Here is a 22,473-nt window from a genome sequence, read left to right on the forward strand (position 1 = left end):
GTTATGTAAATTTATATTTATCATACCTATTTAAATGAGTTATGTGAGTTAGTCATATCAACCTGTATAGTAAATGTATCGTGTTTGAATTTGACAATTTTTTTGACACATTTAATAAATTTATCCCAATAAAAAATTTAAGGCATAACTTATCAGTCATCTGAAGTTTTTGAGACAAAAGCACCAAAACCGAAAATAGGTTTCTACAAAAATATTTTATCTAAAGTCTCTTTGAAGATTGTTTACCCAAAATATATTCCAATTATTTTTGTGTTCCCTTTTGTTTTTATATAAAAAACAAACAGTAATTATAGTAAACAACATATTTTTTAAAGAGTTTTTAAGTAATTACATATTTTTGAATTGAGTGAATAAATAACATATTTAATGGTAAATATTCATTACCCGATGTAAATATTATGTTTACCCCGTGAATATGGTATTTACGTTGGGTAAATATACATTTACTTGTGCATATGCCATTTATTTCAATGAATTTAAAATTTTTTTCTAAAATTTACTATGAGTGATTATATTTGCACGCAATAAATTTGTTAATGTTAAAGAATATTTTTATTCTATATGTACATTTGCAACATGAAAGGAAACTTTTATGTAACGAGACCACAAACGGATCATCTAATACATGAGCTCTACTTATATTGCAATTTAGGTCTGAATAAATTAATCCTACCAAGAAAAATATGGATGAGAAATTACCAACTCATGCACTGTAAAGTCCTTTGGCCCGCCAAGTTAATGGGAGTTGCATGCTCTGTAGGGTCCTTAGGTCTCCTCTATAGGGTTTTTGGGTCTTCTATTATCATCAATGATAAAGTTACAATAGTTACGAGAGCAAGAAGAGAAAGAAAGAAGAGGAGAAATTTGGTGAATAACAGAGAAGATATGGATTCCCGAAAAAGATTAAGAGCCCGTTTAGTTCGCTAATTCGAATTGAGATGTGATTTTATGTGAGGGCTTCTTACTGTAGTAAAAAAGTAAGATGCGACTGTTTATGAAAGCTTTTTACTGTAGCAAAACTCGAATTCTAAATTCGAATCGGTGAAATGAACGGGACATAAGCTTATTCTCCGTAAAATGATGTTAGAATTCCTTGAAATGCATGAAGCTTGGTGAAACGTAAATATTGTGGCTAGAGCGTTTACGTAGGTATGAAGGAGGTGAAGAATGTGTGAAAATTCTCCTTTTGGGCATATCTTGATACCTTTTTATAGGCTTGAGCTGGTCATTTGAATGAAGATCTTGTAAATTTACTCATTTGAATGAATGATTTAGAGATAAATCAATCCCCTTTTCTGTTGCACTTATCCTCCTTAATTGTGATATTTACCGATTATGAGAAGATAATCATGGAAATAATCTTGGGAAGATTATCTAATATTTGAAGCTTGAATCGTAAGGCAATAAGCTTGACAGATAGCTCATCAAATGAGCTGGTCGTCCAATGACTCTCAACCCTCGAGCTATCGGTAGCTCACGACTCATTCCAAACGTTGATTCCATAATTAATTATCATTCTTTGAGATGTGTGTTGACATGTGTATGGTGAGAGATATGTAAGAAATCTAGCCTCAACAGTGATGAAGGCATTTTCCTTTGTTGCATATTATGAAAATGGCTGAAAGAAAGGATCAAGTGTGGTGCCTTCATGCTCGAATTTTGTTGCAATATGTTCCCTTCAAGCGAAGCGACATTCAACTTATGGTTTGATTATTTCTCAAGTACTAAAATTGTGTATTGGATAAGGATTTGGTTAGAATATCATCGATTCGATCCACTTTCAGAACAAATGAGACTTCTAGTACACCTTGAACTATCTTTCTCTGAAGAAATTAACCATTTCGATATGTCTTGTTCTTTCTTAAGAGACAAGATTAGTGGCTAGTGTTGTTACACCCATGTTATTATCCAAATTATAGGTGCACGAGGAATTTTATGGCTTGGTTTATCGGTTTGAGTGGAAAATTTAAATAGAAATAATATATTTTGTAAGAGAAATTATTGTTCAAACTTTGAAACAAACGAGCTCTTAATCAAGGAATGCAACCACACCACCTCAGTAATGATTAGACCAATGCCCTATACTCTTGAGTCTGTATAAGGTTTTGCCATAACACTTTGCTTGTTCGAGCACCAATTAAAGACCAAGTTTCCACTAAAGAAGACACAATAATTTATTTGTGACTTTCTATCATCATAATCACTTCCCCTATCTACATTGGTCTAATCGATGGTATTCAACGCATTCAAAACATTTAAACTAAGGGTAACAACTCATGTTAGAGGGTCGTATTAATCTTGAATTGAGAGTCAACATTTACAAAAATGATCACAATTCCAACACAATTTGTGACCCGAACGGGTTGAAAAATTTCAACCATAACACGACCTGCCGTGACATGGATTGACAGTAACACGACCAACATGAACTTGTTATCTTTATGACATGCAATTCATAATCAATCCGCAATGCACTGAACCAGAAATTAACTCGCTATTTGCAAATGGCCAATGATGTTTCTTAGTTTAAATGTACAATTTACACACTAAAATTATATTAAAATAACATAAAACACATATTTCCTCAAAATCAAATTAGTTCCATATCAAAACAACTAAGTCCTAAAAACTTAAAACACATCCAACCAAATTAGTAGGAAAGAATATTTTAAGAATAATAGAATAATCGAGCAGGTCATTAATTTAGTGTCACGCAAGTTGACATAAACACGACCTATTTTTTAATGGATCAATTTCAAATTGACATTAAAAGAAATTTTTTTTTTAAATTAACCCACAAAAAACCGTGTTGTGTCGTCTTGTTGTAGCCTATATTACTAGCCCAATTTTAAACTAAATCCAAGCTCAATGCATTGCGAGGCTTCATGCTAGAAAAATTGGCTCAATCTAATAAAAAAACAAGTCTTCCAATGCCTTTGGTGTGATTTTGTGCCTGTCCGCTAAATATATCGGAAAAAATAGAGTGAACAGTCGATAAAATTGTTCTTGTAAAAATAAATTAGAGAAAAGAGTTGTTAATGCTCTTATAAATTGAATGAAAAAAAAAAAGTTGTATAAATAATGGTTACTTTAAAAAACCCACGCGTAAAAGAACATGCCAACTTAATATTCTCCTGGATGCGCAAGAATTTTCTAACAAAAAATAGATTATGTTTTATATAGCAGATTAATAAGCTTAAGGTAGTGAAAAATGTAATTATTTTCACTAATTAGTAAATTGCATAATCTTAAAATAGTTTATCTTCTCTTCTAATAGTTTAGGTCTAGTTCACTTTACGAATTCGAGTTTTCAATTCGAGTTGAGATGTAATATTTTCTGAAAGTTTTTATCTGTAGCAGAAAAAGTTAGATTGTAACATTTTCTAAGAGCTTTTAACTGTAGAAACTTAGAATTGAAAACTCGAATCAGTGAAATGAATGAGACCTTAGTTGTCTCCTCATGATGTTTTTGCTCATCGACGCCAGGAGAGCAAGCTTAGCAAAATGGTCTTCTTCTCCTCCGCGATTCTTCTGGCGGTGGCGGTATAGTATAATTGCAGGGTTAGTTCTAGATTTAGATATGACTTTTAATTTCAAATCCTAAGCCCTAAATTGAAAAGGATTCCTAATTTGAAACCCTAACTCTTAAATCAAAGCTAACCCTGGATCTACCCATCTTTGTTGTCCCTGCTGCATCCTGCGGTCAGAGAATAATACGATGTCGCCATCAGATCCATTAGTGGGGAGAAAGTCACGCAAGAGAGAAGAGTAGAGGAGGGGAATTTTTGGAATTTTGAAAAATTTAGTATGAAATATGCTATTAATTTCTGTTTCTCCAAATTCCTATTATTAATTTTTAGGCAAAGTCTTAAATCTGATGATCGAACAGTCTGACAATTGTAATTTCTTTTTCATATCTATGTGTAACATCGTCATTATACATGTATGTTTTTTTTTCCTTATGATCGTGTGACATTCATGTTACTTGTATTGAATTATATTTATTGAATGTTACGATATAGTAAATTAAATATTATTCACATAAATGAACGATTTTACACGGCTATAAAAAAGAAAGTTACACGTATCGTACATGCGACATTTAAGACAAACATGTTATTTGCCTCATTCTCAAAAAAAAAAAAAAAAAACTTGTAAAAGAGAACTAGATAAGGATGAGATTAGAACAATTTAGGATAATTCTAAACTTTCAAAATTCATAAAGAGAGTAGAAATTGTTAATAAAAGAAAAAGAATAACACGCCATTCCTACTATCAAATATACTTTCCTTTTAAAAGAAAAAATGGCGCTGGTACCATATTTTTTTACTGAGTCTAAATTTTACCATGTATATATCTTTTCATGAGAAATTCTAAGGTTACTCTTTCTATCACTCTTTACAGTCATAATTAGACACGTGGACTCCACTAACACATCACTTTTTTTTTGTCAATCTCTATATTCACCGTTTGACACGTGGACTCTACTATCACATTTTATGTTTGAATAATAATATATCATGCTAGTTGAGTCCACATATCAAATACTAAATGTAGAGAATGACAAAAAGAGTGATGATAACATTTATCTTTCATATATTATTGTTCAATAAATAAGAGGGAAATATGTAATTGGTTAACTACTATTTGAGACATTAAAACTTGGATAGGTGCTCTAAATCCTAAAGGAAAGTGTGTCTGCATTTTTATTAAAAATCTAAGAAGTCTACATGTGGGTGCATTTAGAATTAATTTTTGCTTGTTTTTTAAAATGTTTATGCATGTTTTTTGAGGCACGAAAATGAAAACGGTTTGCAAACCGTGTTTATTTAGTAAATGTTTTGAAAACAAAAACAAAAAAAAAAGTGAGTGATTTTTTTGAAGGAATTAGAAAACGATTAAAAGTTATTTTTCCTTTTTTGTTTCATTTTCTAGTGTTTATCAACAATTTTATAATATATAAATTAATAATTATAACCAAACACAATTTTACTTTTTTTATACTCAAAATAATCTCTTAAAAAATCAATCAAACGTAATTTCAGAACCTGTCCAAGAATGATCCTTAAAATAATTTCATTTTTACTTTTATATTGAAAACAAAATCATTTTAAAAACGTTACTAAACGGACCTTAATTTCCCGTATTATTTTCTCTTTTACCTTGTACGGACCGATTTAAAACAGGTAATTATCTCTATTTTCTTTTTCCTTCTTTCAGTGTCAAAAAAAAAAAAAAAAAACTGAAGGAACTTACCCATTTCACCAAAGTTTTAACATATTTTCATTAAAGAACTTGCAGAAATAAATTATTTATTGAACAGTAATTAAGCAACATTTAAGATGAAGTTCAGAAAAAAGGATAATGGAGGAGACGAGGAGGCACAAGAAACTGTGCTGATCGTCCTATGGAAGATTTAAGCATAAAAAGAATATGGAGGGCCATAGAAAGGACACGCACACATATATATACATATGCAAGTCAAAAACTATAACAAAAATAACACAAAATATAATCTGATTCTCATATTTCTACACATGTAATATTACCCAGAAAAGCACCGGAGAACCAGTGCATTCTTATAGAAACCGTTAGCCATATATGGAAAAGAAAGGTTTGCCAATGGCTGACTTGAATTAATTGCACAAATAAAAGTAAATTGACAATAGAAAATCTGTTATACTTTTGGAAACTTAATGAAGAACGACTTTATTGCTCTCTCTTTTATTATTTTTTTCCCTCTCCTTTCATGAGATATTTTCGTAATTTCAAGTCCGAAATTCTATCCAACCAAAGCTCAACTTTGGAGTGCCTTTTCTCTATTTGGTATCTTCTTTCCCAAAATTATACTGTAATTTCTCAATAACATATTTCTTTATATATATAAATATGTATATGTCTATGTGTTTATATATTTTTCCTTACTAGTAATATTTCATTTATGCTTTTGTTCTGGCATTTAACCCTAAAACAATTTCATCTCTTTGATCCGCTAAAGGTAGTATAGTAGTATTCCATTTCTATGAGCAGCTTTTCTTGTATCTCAAAGTTTTTCCTTGAACATTGATGATCTTGGTTTTTGATTTGTTTTTCAAGGTTTTTTTTTTTTTTTTTTTTTTTTTTTTTTGGGTTTTTTTTTTTGCAGTGTTTTTCTGATGGATAAGTTTTTTATAGAGGGCTCAAACTCTTCGAAACCAAGAGGCCGCACTCGCACATGCCCCGCCTGCGGCAAGGTTTTCAGCTCCGGTAGGGCTTTTGGAGGTCACTGGAGGTATCACCTGCAGCAGGATTCCCGCCGCGGAGAAAAACACAGCTTCTTCCAAAGAACTGGGGACAAGTTCAAGGCGAAAGCACGGGGCGGAAAGCGCTCCTTCACTGCGGCAACGACGATGAATACGACGGCAATGAGGAATGATGATGAGGATCAAGATCGATACGACAAAACAATATATTGTTGCGTGTGCAACAAGACATTTTTTTCGCTGCGGTCGTTGTCGGGGCACATGAGATCCCACCCCGAAAGGGTTTGGAGGGGCATTCAGCCTCCGGCAGCTCCACCCCCCAACCGAATGAGCAGTTCTTCATCCGAGGATGCTCGGAACCAGGATCATTGGAGCGAGATCGAAATATCGCCCGTCGATTTGTTGGAGCACTTCCCGTGGAGCTGGTCCAAGACCGGTAAGAGGGGGAGGAAAAGCTCCGCGGTTGCTGCTGCGGTTGATGGTCTTATTGACCTGTCCCGCGGCCGAGAATCTTCTAGAAAGTTCGAGAAGTCAATAGCGGACCCGTCGCCACTCACCTCCGAGGATCGGATCGCGAAGCAGCTGAAAATTAAATCCGTCTCCGGGAAAGGTACTTTGTTGAGGATTAGTCATACTTATGATCACCAAGAAAAGGAAGACACAAAGGATATGAAAGGTAAGAAGGTAATTATTATTGATTCTGATGTTAGAGAGAAAAAAGGGAAAAATATGTGTTTGGGAGAGAAGAAAAGAAACTTTAAGAGTAGTAGTAGTACTGAAACGGACGAAAACGTTTCTTTGCTGGGCAGTACTGCTTCTAAAACTACTAAGAAGATTGATAATGTTACTACTACTAATTGGTACAAGTGTAGCAGCTGTGAGAAATCTTTCTCTACATTCCAAGCCTTGGGAGGACACAGATCCATTCACACCAAGAAGATAATTAGTACTACTCCGAAAATGGCTGAGAAAGAAATCAGCACCACTAATGCTAGCGATTTGATCACGGGATCAACAACTCAACTAGCCGATCACTCGAGCCCGGAAATCACAATGTCATCGTCAGGATTTGGTATTCGAGGTGGTCAGAGCGGTCGTACATTGCTGGATTTTGATCTGAATGAGCTGCCTTTTGGTATGGCGTAGGTATGGAATAATAAAACTGAACGCAAAAAATCGCGTCTTGTCTTTCTTAACAAAATAGTGGTAATTAGGACACATTATGTACTGCTGACACAATAGGCTCAGTAGCAAACAGTTTTCATTTACATTAATACTGAAGTTAATTTCCTTTTGAACTTTTGTTTCTATTATACATCTGTGCCAAAGTTTTTTGGCTTGTTCCTGTTAGTTTGAAAAATTAATTTTCCAGCTAGTTTTTGTTCCTTGGCTTGTATCATAGCTTGTTGACTCCTTTGAGAGATTCTGGAATTAATGGAGTGAAGTTTTGGCCAGTTGGTAGCTTATATATATCTTGTTTTGTGCTGATAGTGATCACTAGCTAGAAACATTACGGTGACGTTTAGTTCGTGGGTTCATAACTATGGTTAATGAGTCTGATTTTTGAAATTTAAATTTTTTATGAGAGAAAAATACTATAACGAACTAAGAATCATGATCTTAAAGCAGGCCAGAACCCTCAAAACAAACGGAGCAATATTTAAGTTCAAATATATAATTTTATTTACATTATTGTCAGGATTGTTTATTGGTACCTGTTGGAATATTAGCTTAGCTCGATCACTTGTAAAACCTTTTGCTAGCTTGTTAAATTGAGCTGCATTGTATAATATTGAAACATGTTTAATAATGACAGCATAGCTAGCTAGGGAATTTCTCGATTTTTCACTAGCCAAACAATGCCGTTCAGACATCATACTGATGATCAGTTGCTTCCAATATTTCTCACTTTCTCTCAAAGTTAATAGAGAAAAGAGAATTGCTTGTTATACATAGAAGAGCCATTCAAAGGCCATTGAATAGGAATGAGTTTTATTCGAGTGATCGGCTTTACCGCCAACGTGTTAATGCAATGGTTAGAATGTGTTTCCTTCTTCTCCTCTTAGATTAATCAGATTCAAGGTTCGATACTTTTTTTAAAGTCTTGTTGGGACTCCCATCTTTGAATAGAATTAGATAAGTTTTTATCCGTTCTATCAGTGGATATTTAAGCCTTGTTCTTTTCACAACTCAAACTTTTTTATTATAGTATTTCTTTTATAAAATTTCAAATTCAACTTTTTTACTATAATATTTTCTCACATAAAAAAATTTGAGTTGTAAAAAGAACACACCCTTAAATTTTCTCTGTAGAGGAAAGGGATAGGATGAGATGATAGAACAATTTTCTTTTTATCGCAGATAAAAAAATCGCTTGCTTCTACTTCATATAAATGATGTGTTAAAATTAACAATGTGTTAATGCAATGGTTAGAATATAATGTTTCCTTCTTCTCCTCCTGGATTAATAGGTTCAATATTTGATACTTTCTTTGACGTCCTGTTGGGACTCCCATCTTCGATTAGAATTAGGGGGCGTTTGGTAGATAGATTTAAAATCATGATTTTAGATTCTGATTCAGACTCAGTGTTTGTTTACAATGATTTTAAATCATGATTCTAAATCAGTGTTTAGTTTTAGAATCTGATGTGATGTTTTAAACCAGAATCACTCATGATTCTAAAATCACCCCTTGTTGATTCAAGTTAATTCAAACCCCTGATTTTAAATCATGATTTGAACCCAAAATCATGAATCATAGTTCTGATTCCAGAATCATAATTAGAATCACTATAGTTTAAATTCTCGTACCAAACGAACCTTAGATTTTCTCTGTAGAGACATCAGGCAAGGGATGGGAATGAGATGATAGAAAAAGCCTCTTTTTCATCGCAGATAAAAAAAAATGGCTTCTACTTCGTATAAATGGTATGTTAAAATTAATCTATTCTGACAAAAAGGAAAAAAAAATCATTACTCCCTACACAACGCATTCTAGTTTTGGAGGTCAGGATATTCCGAGAATCATTTTTAAGGGTTATAATGAAGACAATTGTTGTCCTCAGATAATACAGCAATTTTAGTATGACTACTAGCTAGATGTGAACATTAATATTACGTTGAGAGTTGTCAACATAAAATTTTGGTATGCATGAATTTTCTTTTTGAGTATTGATAATAAGAGAGGTGAAGTGTTTCCACGACCCAATAGATCAGGCTGAGGAAAAAGTCGTATAGTGGAGACTGTTGGAAAATTTAATGGTATCGAATGCGCAGCAAAATTTAAAAAATTTTAATCAACGTCAAAGCTAAACAAGAACATGTTCATGATGCTATATAACATAAATACTAAAAATCTAAAACATACATTTTTTAGATTTCAGGAAACTGCACGTCTGACAGATCTAAGCGTTCCAAACAGCAACCGGAAGAGCCTCAACCAACTGGTCTTCTTTGCTATTCTCGTTTCCACAATCGGTGTGCGGGTGGGCACACATCGTTTAATCTCCTCTAGGTATTCTTGATCTCCTTCCAATCACAAGAGAGCCAAAGAAAAAATTATTCTTGAGAATTAAACAATTTTTTCTCTCAGGAATCTTTTATCAATAGCCTCCAAAAGAAACTCTCAAGTAATATAATGAGTAATATGACTTAATAGACTATTTATAGTGTTTTAGAAGTCATACTTCCGTAACAATTAGGTTTCTCAAAGTTCTAATCGCATCTAGAGTCAATTTTCCCACGTCAGCATGCATTTTACGTTACAACCGGTCGACCGGTGACAGAGACGTTATAACTCACCGGTTGACCTGTCTTCACTAACCGGTCGACCGGACCGGTCGACCTGTGACCGGTCTACCCAACCGGTCGACCTGTCTGCACTAACGAAAGTTGTTTTTCCTAGTTTTTTAATACGGAAAACTTGCATAGAGCCTCAGTTTTGATTCAAGCAACCCAATAGAAAAATTGTCTGATCAAAACAGTCATATAATAGTCTTCCTATATTAAACAACTCTTAAAACAATAATTCAACCAATTTATCTAGAATTAATTTATCAATTAATTCACCCATGAATTAACTTTGAACCTCTCGTTACAGAAATAACACAAGTTACCAATGTGTAGGAAATACACCGTATCGTTACAGGAAATTATGTGAGCTAGCAAAGGGACCCGATGGACATATATAAATCAAGCTCCTATAATCACAACGCTACTTGTAAACCAACAAGTCCGTAGCGATATTTCACTAAAAGCCTAGAGCTGCACTCTCGATTTATATAGCGTATTTACAAAGCTCTGATTAGCTCTAGTCCATGACTCAATATATTAGTGTATCATCCCCATAGGATATCCATAATCGACTTAAGGTCAAGTTCCGTTTTACCTTCCCGATTACATTTATCTTATGTTCCATTATCATACCATCAGAAAAATACTATTCGTATCATTACAAACAGTAAACCATTAGATAACACAGAGTAGTCCAATGGCTGAGCGCTCATATTTTCCAATCCACTGATAATGCATAAGAGGATATCATTGACTCTTTATAGGAGCTATGGATTCCACTATCTATAAATAACGAATCTACGCATACACGAGTCATACCCCCAATGTACCGGCAAGCGTACCTTTACATAATGTCAAGATGTCTCCCTTTAGTACATCAAAGGATACAAGTCAAGTATACAGGTTCATCATCCATCTCAGGATTAAGATGACAACATATAATTCATCAAAAGTGAATTGTTTTATTCAAATAGAATTATTAATTAAAACAATTCAACTTTGGTCCGATCCAATATAGATTTCACCATTAGAAACTATATCAATGTCTCCACCCATGGAGTCCCACCTCCGACGACCAAGACAAGCCGTCTCCGTTAGGAAGTAGACAACATAACAATCTTAACATGAATAAAGCGCCCAACTTTATTCCCTCGATTGTGGATCATAAGATTTAGACTATCATCTTTAGATTCTTGTCTTCCGCATGTTCTTCACATTACATGCATGACCTAAAGATTTAGAATGACAGTCTCAGACTTTCAGTTTGCTTATCATACATTCAACTATTATGAACATAAAGAGGACAATTCATAAATATATAAAATAAACAAATCTTTATTAATAGTCAAAATATCTCAAAAAATATTGTTACATTTATTCCTAAGGGCATAAACGCTAACAGAGACAAGACATCAATTTAAGATGACGTTTGGTTTATGTATTCAGAATCATGATTCAGAATCATTCTAGTTTTACGTGTATTTTTTGTGAGAGAAAACACTGTATAGAACCATAAATCATGATTCAGAATCAGGAACGAATATAGGAAACAAATGTCTCCTAATAGATTTTACTTATAAGCGCCTCTCTCTCTAACATGTGTGTATATATGCATGCATATATATGTGTGTGTATATATATATATATATAGTTATAGGATTATTATATGTACTTATAAGGAGGTGATTTGTAATTGCAAGTATAGTTTAGTGTTAAATGATCCATACCTCTCCATTCGATTGAGCTATATAGTTCTTTTCATTAAAGTCTATAGTTTAATCCCCCACTCGAGGAGCAAAACAATTACATAGGGTTCAGAAGTTATTTATCTACCTAAAGCACTAGAAATTATATTCAAGACTATTTACAACATAATCTTACTAGGAAACAATGCAAAGCGGAATCTAAAGTAGACAATAAGGGACAAATATTTACAACTGATACGAGAGATGTTCTATATCCGATTCTATCAGTCCAATATTGTTCGATTAAATTTTTATTATAGTTGCAAGCTTCAGAAGAGTGTTTCATAAAAAATAAAAAAAAATAAAATCAATCAAAATCAATCAAAAGAGTGCCAACTACTTCTCAAACTAGGATAGAAAAAGAAAATAAAAATCAATCAAAAGAGTGCCAACTACTTCTCAAACTAGGATAGAAAAAGGGATTCGCGAGTCGGAGGGGTATTGCTACTTTTACGAATTAGTTTGAGTTAAAATAATACTATTAGGCTGCGTTTACTCCGCACCATAGGGGAAGAAAAAACAAGCAGTGATTTCCTTTCTTATTTAATTATGTGTTTACTTACAAAATTCGTAATAAAGATTTAGTGGACTCATATATTGGGAATGAGAAAAATAAATGTTAATCCTTATATTTCCCTTAGTATTGATTCCCTACAACGTGAATGAATTCTAAATTTATTATTTATTTACCCTTAATGAATTACTACACAATCAATAGTTATTTAATTGTGTAAAAATACCTTTTAGTAATTACATTGATAATATTATTATTTTTAATATTAGTAAACACGATAAAAGAAATGAGAGTATTTTTCATTAGACCATCTAATAGTCAAATAAACACTTGAAAAAGAAATCAATAATTCTTATAATTTTTATTACTCTATTTTCTTTTTCAATTCCATTACCTTTTTCGATTACATTTTTTTTACAATTTAGTAAACACGCCATCAGAGTTGATTGATGTACGCATGGTTTTAGAAAGAGAGCGAACGTAAAGTTAAGGTGTATGATAATGGAACCACTCTCTCGTGACATAAAATTCGATTGGACTAGCTAGTACTATTTTATGTTGTTGAAGCGTGGGAAAAAAAAAAAGAAAAAGAAAAAGAAAAAGATACGTAATAACCATAACAAGATTAATTTGGTATCCAAGAGCGCGCTTATCGACCCTATATGTCAATAGTGTATATTTCGAACATGTATGAGTGTAAGCATGAGAGAATGACATGCCAACCAGCCGAATCGCACATCGGTTGATCATACGCATAACTAAATTTGTATAACTCAATATGAGTATGTATTATATCCACGAAAGTCTCACATGGAAAATGTTATAATCTTGTCTTCATATATCCATATACTTAGAGTCTGTAGGGAACTCAGATTTTGGTGTTGCAAAAAAAAAAAAAAAAAAAAAGGAAATGAAAGATTAATAATTTTATTTACTTTGAATCCTTATAGAAGAGAGTTTATAAGTAATTATGTGAGTGTTATTATTATGTTTCTCGACAAATTCTCAACAAAATATATTTTCTTGATGAAGTTTAATGTCTTTTTTTTTTATTAATAAACTTTTTTTTTTTAGGAGAAATAACAAGAAGAACACAGCCACTTAAAAGAGAGATAATCTCAACTGAAACCTCACTCGAAGAGCAAATTGGAGCATGTCACAAGTAGGGAATAGGGATGCTCTTCTAGAGCATATCATGTGTGGTATTAAATGTAGCTACAAGTAAAGGGAATTATATAGTTACAAATGTCTCGTTCATTTCACCGATTCGAGTTTAGAATTTAAGTTTTGTTACAGTAAAATACTCTCAGAAACAGTTACATCTAACTTTTTGTTGCAATAAAAAATTCTCACATAAAATCATATCTCAACTCGAATTAAAAACTCGAATTAAAAAACTAAACGGGCCTAAAAACTTAACCATCTGCTTCTAATAAAAAACTGCTGAGTCAGCATTAAGAAAGGAAAAAAAATCATTGGAAAATAGAGGAAAAAAGCCATTGAAAACGTTTTAATTTAAAAAAAAAAAAAAAAAAAAAAAAAAAAAACATTACGTCGTTTACCCATAAAATCTCCATACTATTCGACAAACGAAAAAATCTACAGACTACATCTTATTATTTGTCGAAAAGCTTTTAATGAATTTTAATCATTGTATTTTTAGTAATATCATTACTATGACTTTCTTGTACTTTTGTTTTGGTTGTTATTTGTTTTCCTTTATTAGGTGCAGTGGGTTTTCCTATTAGTTGTAGATGATATAGGAGATTGTTCTTTCTTCTTTTTTTTTTCATTTCAATAGACAGTATTCCATAAGATATTAAAAAAAAATTATAGAGACACCAACTTTAAATTCTAATCTCAACTTGTTGTATTAATATTTAACTTAGTGACGGATTAAATATAGGGCCAGTGTGAGCACTTGCTCCGGCAAAACCTGAAAGAGTTATATATGTATCCAATTTTCAAGATGTGTCCCCTGAAGTGAACTCTGAAACTGCATGCTCATATCTTGGGCTCTTCCTAAGACATTCTTTGATTGGTTCTGGACTTCTTAATTACACTACGACAAAATTTTATACCTTGCCTGAAAATTTAGTAAATTTTTAAAATATTATAAATATAAAAAAAATGATATAGTAATCATCATAATAATATCATATTTTATAATATATAATGAAATAATCATTATTTTAATGATATAAAAATGATATAAAATTTTGCTATTCTTGTAATATTTTGAAATTTTAGCTAAATTTTAAACTTTGATATTCAAATTTTGTTACATGTGTAAATACCCCAGATCCACTTTCTTGATTTTCTTTTGCTAAATAGAGTAGTTTCTTATTTGTATTAGTTTAGTTTATTACTTATATCATTTTCTCTCTTTTTTTGAAAGGTATTACTTTATCATTTTCTCTTTTCTAATTTACGGCTTCTAACAAAACAGTATTATTATCATTATTGTTCCTTCAATCATCTCGTGATCTTCTTTCTTGCTACTTTCTTTTTAGTACTATTTTTTGAGGAATCTTTTTCAATATTTTTATATCAAAAGTTTGGTAGCTTTCAAATTTTATCAACTTTTATAGTCACACTATAATATTGAGGGATATGAAGCTCTTTAATTTTATGAGGTTAATTTTATATTTGTATCATTTCTTTATATTTGTATCACTCTTTTGGAATGTGCATAATGCTCAATGAATTATTACTATTATTATTAGTATTATTATTATTATTATTATTATTACTACTACTACTATTATTGTTATTGCTATAAGGTCTGTTTTTCGGTCGATGTCACAAAGAGTGTTATCACTCGTTGTAACACTGATGACAGATACGTGCAGGTTGATATATTTTTCTTTGATTCAGCAACAACAAATTATAAGTGCAAAAAGATAAATAAAAACATAAAAGACACAAGGAATTAATATCGCAGTTTGATGCGCACACCTACATCTGCGAGGCCACGCCCAGACAGTGAGCAATCTACTAAGATAAAGAGATTACAAACACCAATCGGTCTTACACACTCAAAAAATCTCTCCTTGATGTTGTCGCCGCTGTGTAGAATCTTTTCAGATGCATTGTCCAGCGAGCACCACTCGTCTTTGAAAACTTTCTCCCGAAAGCAATTCATCTTCCTCCCGAAGAATAACTTTTTGCTATTGCATCTCAAAGAACATAAAAATGCAGACTTTTCTGCAGAATATCACATTCAAAGCTTTCTATGAAATCTCTCTTGAATGGCCCTAACATTGATTTGCTCTTCAGGTGGTATATAAAAAAAAAAAAAATCTGTGTTGGACTCCTTAAAAAAATCAGCTCCACAATTCTCTTAATCACCACCTTTGAATTTTCAAACCAATTCCTTTTCACTAGCTGTCAAGCCATATCCCAGAATTACTTCTTACAGCACCTTCCAAATTAATCATAAAGCCAGCCCAAAAAACGTACATGTACATGATACACATCCGCACACATCTGCAAATCTCCTAATGACAGTCAAATTCTAAATCTTCTCTGAAATTTCCTTCCAAAGTCTGATTTTCATCACAAAATCATTTCATATTCAGAGCAATCAAAGCAAATAAAAACACCACTAATCTCTTCCATAAATGTCACCAAAAGTGCTTGTTTTTGAAAAAGTACGTGTTTTTGAATTTTTTACAACCAATGCCAATAAATTACCAACTAAAGTCCTAACAATTGTTATTATCAAAAATTTAGAAGTTTTATCCTTGCTATAGTTTTTCTTCTTATTTGTATCAAATTATGGATTTGTCACTAATTTAATTATCATATTTTATTAGTACTTGTTTAAAAGATTATCATATTAACTAATAATAATAAGTTGCTTTGTCAATGAAAAGATGACAACTCAAAGTTGTTATAAAAAGTTGGGATTAGACACTACAAAAAGAAATAGGGCAATTTTAAAAGTATTCCTTAAAATGGAATCTTTTTTATTTATATCTCTTAACATTAACCCATATATTTTTATCTTTTAGAGGTTAATATTGAGCTCTATTTTAATGGGTATTTTTAAAAATTGCGCTTATTAATTAATATAATTTATAGTGAATTGTATAACGATAAAAATTAGCATTTTCCTTTTAGAGGTTAAAATGAGCTCTATTTTAATGGGTATTTTTAAAAATTGCGCTTACTAATTAATATAATTTATAGTGAATTGTATAACGATAAAAATTAGCATTTTATTTAAATTAATAAAATTATTGAAGTGACATTTTACTAAGTCAATCAAAATCGGTTATTTGAAAATAGCTTTCTAACGTTAAAAGAATAGCTTTTTATTATTTGACGGGGTGAGAAGGCTATCCGTTTTTAAGATTATTAGTTCAAGTAAGTTGCCTATTTTGGTTGGCAAGTAAGGACATACAATTGTTGAATTATATCTTGAGCTGTCCGTGTTGGAACGAGATAGAGAATTATGGTTGAAAAGGTGATCTCCTGCATCTCGACCTTTTCCTCATCGGAGTTCTTGAAGTCCTTCATGTCACCCAGAGCCTTAGCCACCTTCTGCTGAACTAGGATGGCCCTTAATTTCTTCCTCTATAGACCAAAATCTCCGGTGCCATCAAATTTTTCCAGTTCAAACTTCGTTGTCCCCATCATAGCGAAAATTCCTTCAAGATTCTCAAATCAAGAATCTTCGATTACTTCTTGAGTCTCTACCAATCGGGAATACAACCGTCAGCTCTGAACTTTTGGAACGAGACCAACACCAGATCCAAGATTCTACAGAGATCACATAATCAAATAGAAACTTGGGTCTGGTGTTGGTCTCATTCTAACAATCCCAATGAGAACAAACCCATGTCTCAGGCACTTTTGACAGGACAGGACCAACTCACGACAATTTACGACCAAAACCTTTTCACATGAATCTCTTAGGAAAAAAATAAAAAATAAAAAAGCAGAGAAAAAATTCACATGAAAAACTGACAGTGCACACATAAATAACATCATTCTTAGGGTACGATAATTCCATTTAAAAATAATTCTTGCCAAAATTCTTCATCGGTGATAAAATCATGCTTACATGAATGCAACAGTTCTTAAAAATCTCGTGATAAACACATTAGTACAAAGCAGTGATATTATTTTTCTTGTTATGCAGTTAAGAAATCTACTTACCACGCATCTTAGTATGAAAACAAATAACTGTTGTCTTAGTATGAATAACAGCGCGTCGGATCCCTTATATTTCTCAAACAAACCTATTATGAAGGAAATGCTTTACCAACAAAATAGCAAAAGTGTACGCCGGCAAGCAACCATCCATAAAATTCCCAATAGCATCCAGCGGCGGAGGCAAGTGGGGGCACGTGCCTCCATGGAAGTTATGTATAAATTTTTTTTTTAATACAATTTTTAAAAAATACTACTTTTATTTATATTTTTTTTTATTTTGCCCCCGTACAAGTTGAATTAAAAACCTTATATTTGTATTTTCTCTCTCCACTCTGCTCTTTTTCTCGTCTTCTCTCAACAAGCAATGTCTGCTTGAGGACTGGAGAACTGCTGTTGGCCCACCACGCCTATTACTACTCAGGTTTGTCTTCTCTTTATTTATTTATTTTGTGCCTTGTGCCCACTTCCTTTACTAAAAAGTTTAAGAGTTTTTGCTCTTTTTTTTTTTAATTTTTTTTAAAAATCTATGGACATTTGAGATTTTGTTGTAGCTCATAAAAGCTTTGTAGATAATGTGTCTTTTGTCCTTTACTACGTTTATAGTACAAACGTTGTAGATTCATGCTTGTGGTAATGGTTTGTCCACTTTATAAATTATAACTTAGAATTTTATTTGTTTATAATAAATTAATTTAGTTTCTATTTCTTATGATTAATTAAAGATTTTAATTATTGATATTTGGTACAAATTATTTGATTACGTAGAATTTGAATTTATGTGTGAGGTTAGTTTTTATATTCTTTTTATGTTTATTTTTTAACTCTGTTATGTTGGTTTTATTTATTTATTTTGAGTGCTTATCTTTGTTTTTTTACTTTCTTGTAGTTTCTTAAATATTCTTTTGAAATAGTAATGGAGAAATATTTCAAAAGAAAATTTGAGCCTCCATTTCCAAAAAGAAAAAATGATGACAGTACTAAATCATGTAGTGTGGAAATCAACTTGATAGATCTTCCAATGAATCCGGGGTTAAGAACTCCAATTTTGGATTATAATCCTAATGTTCGAGATCAAGTTTGAAAAGCGTATATGCAAAGGGGTCCTTGTCAGCCTCGAAGTCATGATTTTCCTTTAAGTAAATGTGGGCAAGCATTAAGAAAATTCAACCCTGTTTGGTTGGAAGAATATTCCAATTGGTTGGAATATAGCATAACAAAAGATGCGGCATTTTGTTTGTGTTGTTATCTTTTCAAACCAATTATTTCGGGTAGTGATTCTTTCGTTAGTGAAGGCTTTTCAAATTGGGAAAGGAAGAAAGATTTTAAACTCGTGTTGGAGGCCTTTGTACCTTACACAAGACCTTACACAACCAAGCTTGGAGGAATTGTGAAGCCTTGATGAACCAAAAGCAACATATTGAAACAATTACTTCCAAGCAATCAAAACAAGCTCAAAAAGAATATCGAATTCATTTGAATGCATCAGTGGATTGTGTACGAATTCTTTTACGACAAGGGCTCGCATTTCGTGGTCATGATGAATTGATGACTCAAGCAATCAAGGTAACCTTCTAGAGCTTTTACAATTTCTAGCTTCTCACAATGATGAAGTTAGAGGTGTTACATTGAAGAATACTCCTGAAAATATGAAATTAACATCACCTGATATTCAAAAAGACATCGTAAATGTTGTTACAGTTGAAACTGTCAATATTATTATTAAAGATATTGGAGGTGCTCTATTTTCTATTCTCTCATTGATTTATTCTCTTCTTTTGACAAGAAAAGGTTAATTCAACTTATTGAGTATTATGAAGATGATTTTTCTACGGTAGAACTCATGACACTTGATAATCAACTTGAAACTTATATCATTGATATGCGTTCAAGTAAGGAGTTCATAGAACTGAAAGGCATTAATGATCTTGCACAAAAAATGATCGAGATAAGAAAAAGTTTGGTATATCCATTGGTTTATTGGTTGTTAACTTTAGCATTGATTTTACATGTTGCTACTACTATTGTTGAAAGGGTATTTCCTGCTATGAATATTGTGAAGAATCGACTACGCAATCGAATATGAGATCAATGAATGAATGACATTTTGATTGTATACATTGAAAAAGAAATTGTTGATCATATTGATAGTGAAGTTATTATGCAACGCTTTCAAAAATAAAAACTTGACAAGGGCAATTGTAATATATTTTATAGTTATTGAGAAATACTATGGTAATATTTTTTATATTTACTGTTGTTCTATTTATTTGTTATAAAATATGCTTTATGCCCCCACCGAAATTTTATCCTGGTCTGCCACTGATTGCATCATTAGTGGTATTTAATCAGACGTTTGTAACCGGACTAGATTAGATGGCAGTACCCTTTTTTTTGGGACAATTTCCATGGCACAAATCTACAAAGTAGCGTTTTTAGTGGCATTCCTCTGTTTTTCTCTAGGAATTGAGTGTTTCTTTGCGCCATGTATTAGAATGGGTGTTAGCTGTGGCAAGTGGCGTGTTGAAATTGGAATTTCTAGTAATCGGATTTCTATCTTAAGAGGTAAATTAATAAATGAGATGGTATAATATCGTTATAAGTTGGTAATTATTATATTTAAACAATATAGTTCTTGAGTTTCTTTTACCCTTTACAATTATTCCTATCGAATGACTTTGAAAAGTCAAATTTTCTTATGTTTTATGGGAAGATCTAGGAAAATCTCTAATGTGTTTCAATATTTTTCAATAAATTTTTTTATTTGAAAATTAATTTTGATAATTGAAGAAAAAATACACAATCGGATACATGTGTAGAAGCGTCTATAGTGTTTCCAGGTTGGATCTCCAATTCGACTCTGGTACAAAATTCGTCTTGGGATAGTCTCACAATACTCCAGTTACAAACATGATCTTCATACTCCAATTCACAATCCTTTCCAATCATGACTATTACCACATCCTTGATTACTCACAGTGTGTGGTTATTACATAGTTATATTCAAACAATCACAAATAATTCACAACTCAAGAACCTATGGAAGATTAGGAGAGAGAAAGAAAATTGAAAGACATCTTACGTATTTCTGTCACACCTTTTTGCCTATTATCTAACTATTTATAACCACACATATCATAAAGAGAATAAACACAAAATATAAAAAGTATCTTTCTTATTACTTGTCAGAGAGTAAGTTACTCGTTTACTTAATTCGTCAAGATATAAGAAATATATTCTATGATATTTCTAAAAGGATATTTTTCCTTTCCACATCTTATATACGGACATTAACTTATATACGATTCACCGTTACGGGCACCTCAAAGTCCAACAATAACAACAAATTTAATTTTCTTTTTTTGTTTTTTTTTTTGTTTTAAAAAAAATACATGAGATGATGGATTCAAATACTAGACCTCATTAATATTAGACTCAACGCTGATGTAAATTTATGTTGAGGAATTATTCAGTACACCGAGTGTACCACGTCATATTGTTTATGTGGTACACCCGGCCAATGTGATTGTATCATTTGGGGCAAGCATCCAATAAGTTTTTCACTTTTATTTTTCTCTTTCCTAATAGGTATTTGCATTGAATGCCTATTAGGAAAGAGAAAAATAAAAGTGAAAAGCTTATTGGATGCTTGCCCCAAATGATACAATCTCATTGACCGGGTGTACCACATAAACAATATTATGCGGTACACCCGGTGTACTGAATAATTCCTCATTTGTGTTAGACTAACGTTTCTTTCACACTATTCATGTGTAAACTGTTAGATATAAATTCTTTATTGATGAAAACTTTTATCATGCCAAGATCTACCATGTTAAATTATCAAGAATAATAGACTAAATGCGGAAGTGTACCTGAATCTATATGAACGGATGTGATTCCTGAATCTTATGGTTCTTGATCTTTCAAATTAGTCCGTATGAATGTCTTGAGAATGAACTCTCACTTTTGTAATGATGGGAAGTCAGAAAAATTTTCATACATTTTAATTTAGGGACCACAACTATTTATATAGAAGTTAACTACATGTTAACTTTCATTATTTCTAATTTGGCTCATTATAAAATAAAAAATAATAATTTTGTTTTTACACATATTAGGCTCACACTTATTAGATGCATTAAAACTCAAAATACTTAAAATCTTATTTGATCACAGCTTAACTTAATATAATAACATATAATACACAATTATTATTATATATGTATATATGCACGTCTAAAATCTAATATAAACATGATAATGTAAATTGTTTGACGACTCGCACTTTGGTCCTGAAAAGGATGAGACAAACATAAACATGACAATGTGTAAATTGTTTGACGACTCGCACTTTGGTCCTGAAAAGGATGAGACAAAATAAATGACAAATTTGCTTATCTTTTACTGAACGTACGTGTTGCCGCGCCCAAATGATGTTAGATAATTCTTGTAATATTCATGTGTACTGTAACAACTTCTTTTAATTAGCCAAAGGAAACTTAAATTGCATCAAAATGTTATAAGTTCGACTCTTGTCTTCATCTTTAATTTGTAATATTATAAGTAATCATGAATGAAAAGGAAAGTGCGTAATTGGGATGTTAGCCTCGGCATTGTACAATTTAGATATCTTTAATAATACCAACACTTGTTGAGAATTATACCTTCGAATATCCGAATACTTCTTAATAAACTTCCAAAATTCTTCTTCTGTATTCACCACCACTTTTTCTCATTTTGTTCACATCTATATACATTTTTTTTTGGGATAAATTTCATATCTTTATATAGATAAGCAATGTTTGTGCTATATTAGACATGGTCACGTAATTATTTTTATTATTTGATCTTCCTTTTTTAAACCTTCAATCAATAATATGTTATTTTCACACACACACACATATAAATATATATATATATATATATATATATATCTTTGTCTGTTTTCAGGGTGATAAGTTCTATCTATAAATACATAGGAATGTAAGACTTCTC

General features: G+C 31.8%; 1 protein-coding gene across 1 annotated transcript; it reads left to right on the plus strand.

Annotated features, from left to right (window-relative positions):
- Window positions 1–6,176: 6,176 nt before the first annotated feature.
- Window positions 6,177–7,409, plus strand: LOC21405341. Its single transcript, XM_024163954.1, has 2 exons — window positions 6,177–6,947; window positions 7,098–7,409. The coding sequence occupies exons 1-2, from the start codon at window positions 6,177–6,179 to the stop codon at window positions 7,407–7,409; spliced, it is 1,083 nt and encodes a 360-aa protein (XP_024019722.1).
- The last annotated feature ends 15,064 nt before the right edge of the window (window positions 7,410–22,473 follow it).

This window comes from Morus notabilis, unplaced genomic scaffold, assembly GCF_000414095.1.
Source record: "Morus notabilis unplaced genomic scaffold, ASM41409v2 Scaffold306, whole genome shotgun sequence".
NCBI lineage: Eukaryota > Viridiplantae > Streptophyta > Magnoliopsida > Rosales > Moraceae > Morus > Morus notabilis.